General features: G+C 45.0%; 1 protein-coding gene across 1 annotated transcript; it reads right to left on the reverse strand.

Annotated features, from left to right (window-relative positions):
- Positions 1-3,941: 3,941 nt before the first annotated feature.
- Positions 3,942-4,334, reverse strand: LOC118090326 (large ribosomal subunit protein eL43-like). Its single transcript, XM_035125939.2, has one exon. The coding sequence runs from the start codon at positions 4,305-4,307 to the stop codon at positions 4,023-4,025; it is 285 nt and encodes a 94-aa protein (XP_034981830.1). The 5' UTR covers positions 4,308-4,334; the 3' UTR covers positions 3,942-4,022.
- Positions 4,335-5,365: the final 1,031 nt, after the last annotated feature.

Here is a 5,365-nt window from a genome sequence, read left to right on the forward strand (position 1 = left end):
TCCATTAAGTGGTTTAAGATGTGCAAATAGAGGTTTCTGGAGGGAGGCGAGCATTACAAGCCACCTGGAGCATGTGGTAGAGATTGTATCCATCAATACAGCAGCTGGGCTGAAATTATAAAGAGCACTGCTTTTCATCACGCTTATTTTTAATGCATACATTTCTCCTGTCACCGGTACTCTGGAGGCAGGCGGGGGGAAAATGGCAACAACAAATACAAATGGTACCCATTAGCTTATATTCATACTTGTGACAACAGAAGCTAGGATCCCACCACTACAGTAAACAATGCATATTCATTTATTTAGTAGCACTGCGCTGAACGTTCTCCAGTTGTGACTTACAAGAAGAAACCAGCAATTTTGTGATGGCTTGGGTTTTTTTCCTTGGGGAAAAAATGTTTACGATTGCATGCATATGTATTTCCCTATAAAATTAGCATTATGATCCAGGCTGCTGCTGCTGCTGCTTCAGTTCCCTGGCGATTCTGCCCACCCTGCCTTCCAGGATTCATCACATGGGTGACTCCACCCAATCAGGGATCACACAGTGTGTGGGGTAGCTTCACAACACTTCCTAGCCAATCAAATGTGGCTGCATGATGATGTCACAGAGGACCAGTAAGAACAGTTAGACAGGTGAAGACACCATCACATGCCTTCTCTCCTGACTCACCTGGACTGGCCCCCTCCCTCACAATGGCAGCCATGAAATACACACACACACACACACACACACACACACACACACACACACACACACTGCAGTTCAATTTCTGGCGCACGTTTTCCCAAGGGCTTGGTACTAACAATTAATAACAAAAACAAAACACGGGCACATAAAGCAAATTTTAAATGACACTGTTGAAATGCCACCCCACAGAGGAAAAGTTCACAGTCCATACTGAGAATCTGACAGCCACCCAAAGCACCGCCTTTTGAGCTTTTGCTGATTGAGCTTGGCACTGGAATGGTACAGGCAAGGAAGGACGTTGATCTGAACCACTGTTCTAGACCAGAGGTGGGGAACCTAAGGCCCAGGGCATGGATGTGCCCCCACAAAGCCTCTGACCCACAAAAGTCACCCCATGTCTTTTGCCTCACTGGTCTGGCTTTGCACCCTGAGTGTTGTTGCCTGGGTGGAATTCATATTTGTGCTCTCATCATGTTACTTTTCTGAATAGAGGACAAAATGTCTGAGTGTGTGCAGAATCTAGCCGATAGAATGAAGATAAGAATTATATTTGTCACTCTGTCCACTTTTGCCTCCTGCTCTTCCCACCGTTGACATGTGGCCCCGGAAGGCTATGTGGCCCTCAGGCTGAAAAATGTCCCCTGTTCTAGCCCAATTGGCCCCTGAGGCATGAAAGAACCAAGCTCCTTAGGCTTTCTGTAGGTCCAGCCACACTGCATAATGCCCAGGAGACCAAAGGTATCCTGTGCACCTATCAAAGAGGCTCATTGGATAAAGGTTTTGTTTTTATTTGTTTTTTTACAAATCCTGGTAACTGGCCAACTAGGTTTGGGTCCAAGTGGATGGCAGGCAGAAATAAACAGGTAGAAGTCTTTTGCTGTGTTGCAGCAAGATGAGCAAAACACCCCCACTTTTCATTTCCCGCTTCTTATCATGCGGTTGTATAAGCGGCAGGGCTATTTTAACAGGCAAAAGAGGCGACCCCATTGCAAAGGGTCTGGAGGAATAATGATATCGATGCCAAATGAAATCCAAGCCCAGTGCATCAGGATGATAGGACTGAGAGCATGTAGCTGCTTCCAAGAAAAGAAATCCATTTGTTAAGGTGTTCTCAACAACAGCAAGCAAGCCACATTGCACATACGTTTAGGGACAGCTTGTGCTATTAAGTCGCATGCCTGTGTTGTGGGTGGTAAGGAATCAAATCGTTCCAAGAGAGAGTTATGGAAGGCTCTGGGCTATAGGGACACACAATACCACCTACTGCTCTACAGCAGTTAGACGGGATGTGCTTGCTTAGAACACATGGTGTTCTTCCTTTCGACTACCACAGCCCTGCCTGCTCCTCTTAAGCTTCTCCTGTTGGAGCCAATTCATCCACCCGCTATTATGACTCCCACTAATATTGGTTCCCTAGCAAGGAACAGTCACAGTACTTGACAGGGTTTAGTGTATAACATTCTAAACGGCACTCATTTAGAATTTGGGTACAGTAATTGTCCATAGAGAATAATTTTTCTCCTTCTCTCTTTCTACTGCAATGTGTGGCCGTCCAATGAAGATGTATGTTGGAAGATTTAGGATATATACTGTACAAGAAAGGACTTAGGCTTTCTTTTTCATTGTTTTCTCAAAACTAGTTTCTATTAAAATGTTTTTGTGTTACAAAACAGACATATAAAGGTACATCCGTTAAGCTATGAATCTCGTTCCCAGGGGAGGCAGTGACGGCCACCAGCACAGATGGATTTAAAATAAGATTGGGCTATGTTATGTACTGAGCTGAATCCTAGAACAATAGGATTCAGAATCAGCAGTCTGATTGGTCCGCAGGAGCTACCCAATCCAACTCCAGGTGGAAGTGAATCCGCAACCTGATTGGCCTGTAGGAGCAACCAATCAGGCTGCAGGCAGAAGTCAATCCACAACCTGATCATAGCTGCCAAGTTTTCCCTTTTCTCGCGAGGAAGCCTATTCAGCATAAGGGAAAATCCCTTTAAAAAAGGGATAACTTGGCAGCTATGAACCTGATTGGCCCACAGGTGTAGCCCTGAAGTAGCCAATCACGCAAGGCCCATTGTGTAAATAATGTATATAAGCAGATGGTTTTGGGAAAAGAGCCATTCTTCTCTTCTTCTCCTTGATGACTATGAGCTGAATAAAGAGCATGAAAGTCACTCTTGACTCCGAGTATATTTCAGGCTAATTCATGGAAAATTTAAAATATGTTCAGATACATTCCATGGTTGGGAGCACTAATACTTCTAAATAGCAGGGGCCGCCCAGTTGCCTGCAGGAAACCCACAAGTAGGACATAAACACAAAGGACTCTCCCCTCCTGAAGTTTCCTGAAACTGGTACTGTATTCAGGAGTATTACTTCCTCCAGCTGTGGAGGCAGAGCAGAGCCATCATGAATTTCTCCAGTACTCTTTTAAAGCCATACAAGTTAGTGGCGACCACTGCCTCCTGTGGGTGTGAACGCCATGGCTCAACTACGTGCCCTAAATGGCCTCAGCCCAGTATACCTGAAGGAGCGTCTCCACCCCCATCGTTTAGCCCAGACACTGAGGTCCAGCTCTGAGGGCCTTTTGGTGGTTCCCTCACTGCGAGAAGTGAAGTTACAGGGAACCAGGCAGAGGGCCTTCTCGGTAGTGGCACCCGCCATGTGGAACGCCCTCCCATCAGATGTCAAGGAAATAAACAACTGTATCTGACTTTTAGAAGACATCTGAAGGCAGCCCTGTTTAGGGAATTGTTTAATGTTTTATCGTGTTTTTAATATTATGTTGGGAGCTGCCCAGGGTGGCTGGGGAAACCCAGCCAGATGGGCGGGTTATAAATATATTATTATTATTATTATTATTATTATTATTATTATTATTATTATACATTCTGTGTGAAAAATACTTACTTTTATCTGTACTGAATCTCCCAGCATCCAGCTTTGTTGGGTTCACACACTATTCCAAACGCGGTCACACCACATATTTGTATAATGACATTATTTTATTTTATTTTTCATTTTGCATGCTTTAATTTTTTCATTATACTTTTATTGGGCTGTTACTGTTTGGCAAATATGTCTACATTCTATTTTAACTTGACCTGATTTGGAATCCACATGTATAGCACATTATTGCTACTCTTACATAAACCAACTGAGATTATGTGCAGAAAGGGAAAATGCAAGATCAAAAAGGTACGCTGCCTGATGGGACTGTTCTGGCACAAAACACCCAACAGGGTTCAATGTTCACAGCCGCCTTTAATTGACAATAAAGACATGAACTGCAGAGGAAGAGTAACAGTGGAACAAAAATATGCTTCTACTGTTCTTTTAACTCCTTCAGTCTTCTGATGGCAGATTTCACCGTCACCGCTGAAGTGGTGTTGTATGTCCAAGCGCCACCAGCTACTGTTTTCATACAAGAGCCACAGTGCCAGATACCCACAGCTTTCCTCTTCATTTTGGTCTTGCCACAGAAGGAGCAAGTACCGGTATATTTAGCATGCTGGCTAATTTCAATCTTCTTCACCATTTTCCTCAGGGAAGCTCCGTATCGGGTACCATATTTACCCACAATCCCAACCTTCTTGGTTCGTTTGGCCATCTTGTTACCACTGCAGGCCGCAGGGAGAGAGCATATAATGACATTATGACACCAGCAGTTTTATTTTCAGTTCCTTTCCTAGATGAAGTGAAGGAGACGGGAGAGGTGTTGATGATGCAGGTGAGCTGTGCATAAGCAAGCTGATTGCTAGCTCGGCAGAGGCTCTTTTTATTAGCAAGAATATGCATATGTTTTTTGGGACCCAGGTGGTGCTGTGGTTAAACCACTGAGCCTAAGGCTTGCTGATCAGAAGGTCGGCGGTTCGAATCCCTGTGATGGGGTGAGCTCCTGTTGCTTGGTCCCAGCTCCTGCCAACCTAGCAGTTCGAAAGCACGTCAAAAGGCAAGTAGATAAATAGGAACCGCTACAGCGGGAAGGTAAACGGCGTTTCCACGTGCTGCTCTGGTTTGCCAGAAGCGGCTTTGTCATGCTGGCCACATGACCTGGAAGCTGTACTCCGGCTCTCTCGGCCAATAATACGAGATGAGCGCGCAACCCCAGAGTCGGTCATGACTGGACCTAATGGTCAGAGGGGTCCCTTTACCTTTTATGCATATGTTTAGGAACAGTCTGACCTTTAGCACTTTTATATCATGAGCTGACACATATGTTCCCTCTGATATTTGCGAGTCCTGCTCCACCACGTCATGTTCCTACCAAGTGGGAAGTGAGCCATAGCTCTGCAAGGAGGCAAAGGTCAGAGACAAGAGTATGATGCACTGGACAGGCTGTGGCCTGTCCAGGTCAGGCAATGTGTGCCTCAGCCCTCTGAACGTCATTCCTACACCTAGTGAACTCTAGCATGGAATTTGCCTCTTTTCCCTCTTTTTTTAAAAATAATAATAATAATTGTCGCACACTGGACAGAGATTGGAGGACAGAGTGTGGGAGAGAATGGCAAAGGGAGGCACAACACAAAAAGAGACTTTACGTCAAAAGTGCTCAAATGGTGTATCAATACATCTCTGCTTTTTTTCCCAACTTTGGCACTGAACTTCAAGCATCTCTTTTTTTTGTGAGAAGGGGGGGACGGGACACTGGGCTTTTTCTTTCCATTA

The sequence above is a fragment of the Zootoca vivipara genome, chromosome 8 (genome assembly GCF_963506605.1).
Source record: "Zootoca vivipara chromosome 8, rZooViv1.1, whole genome shotgun sequence".
Classification (NCBI taxonomy): domain Eukaryota; kingdom Metazoa; phylum Chordata; class Lepidosauria; order Squamata; family Lacertidae; genus Zootoca; species Zootoca vivipara.

Excerpts from the sequence above, each read along its gene's own strand:
- LOC118090326 (XM_035125939.2), bottom strand. The coding sequence starts at position 4,307 with ATGGCCAAACGAACCAAGAAGGTTGGGATTGTGGGTAAATATGGTACC.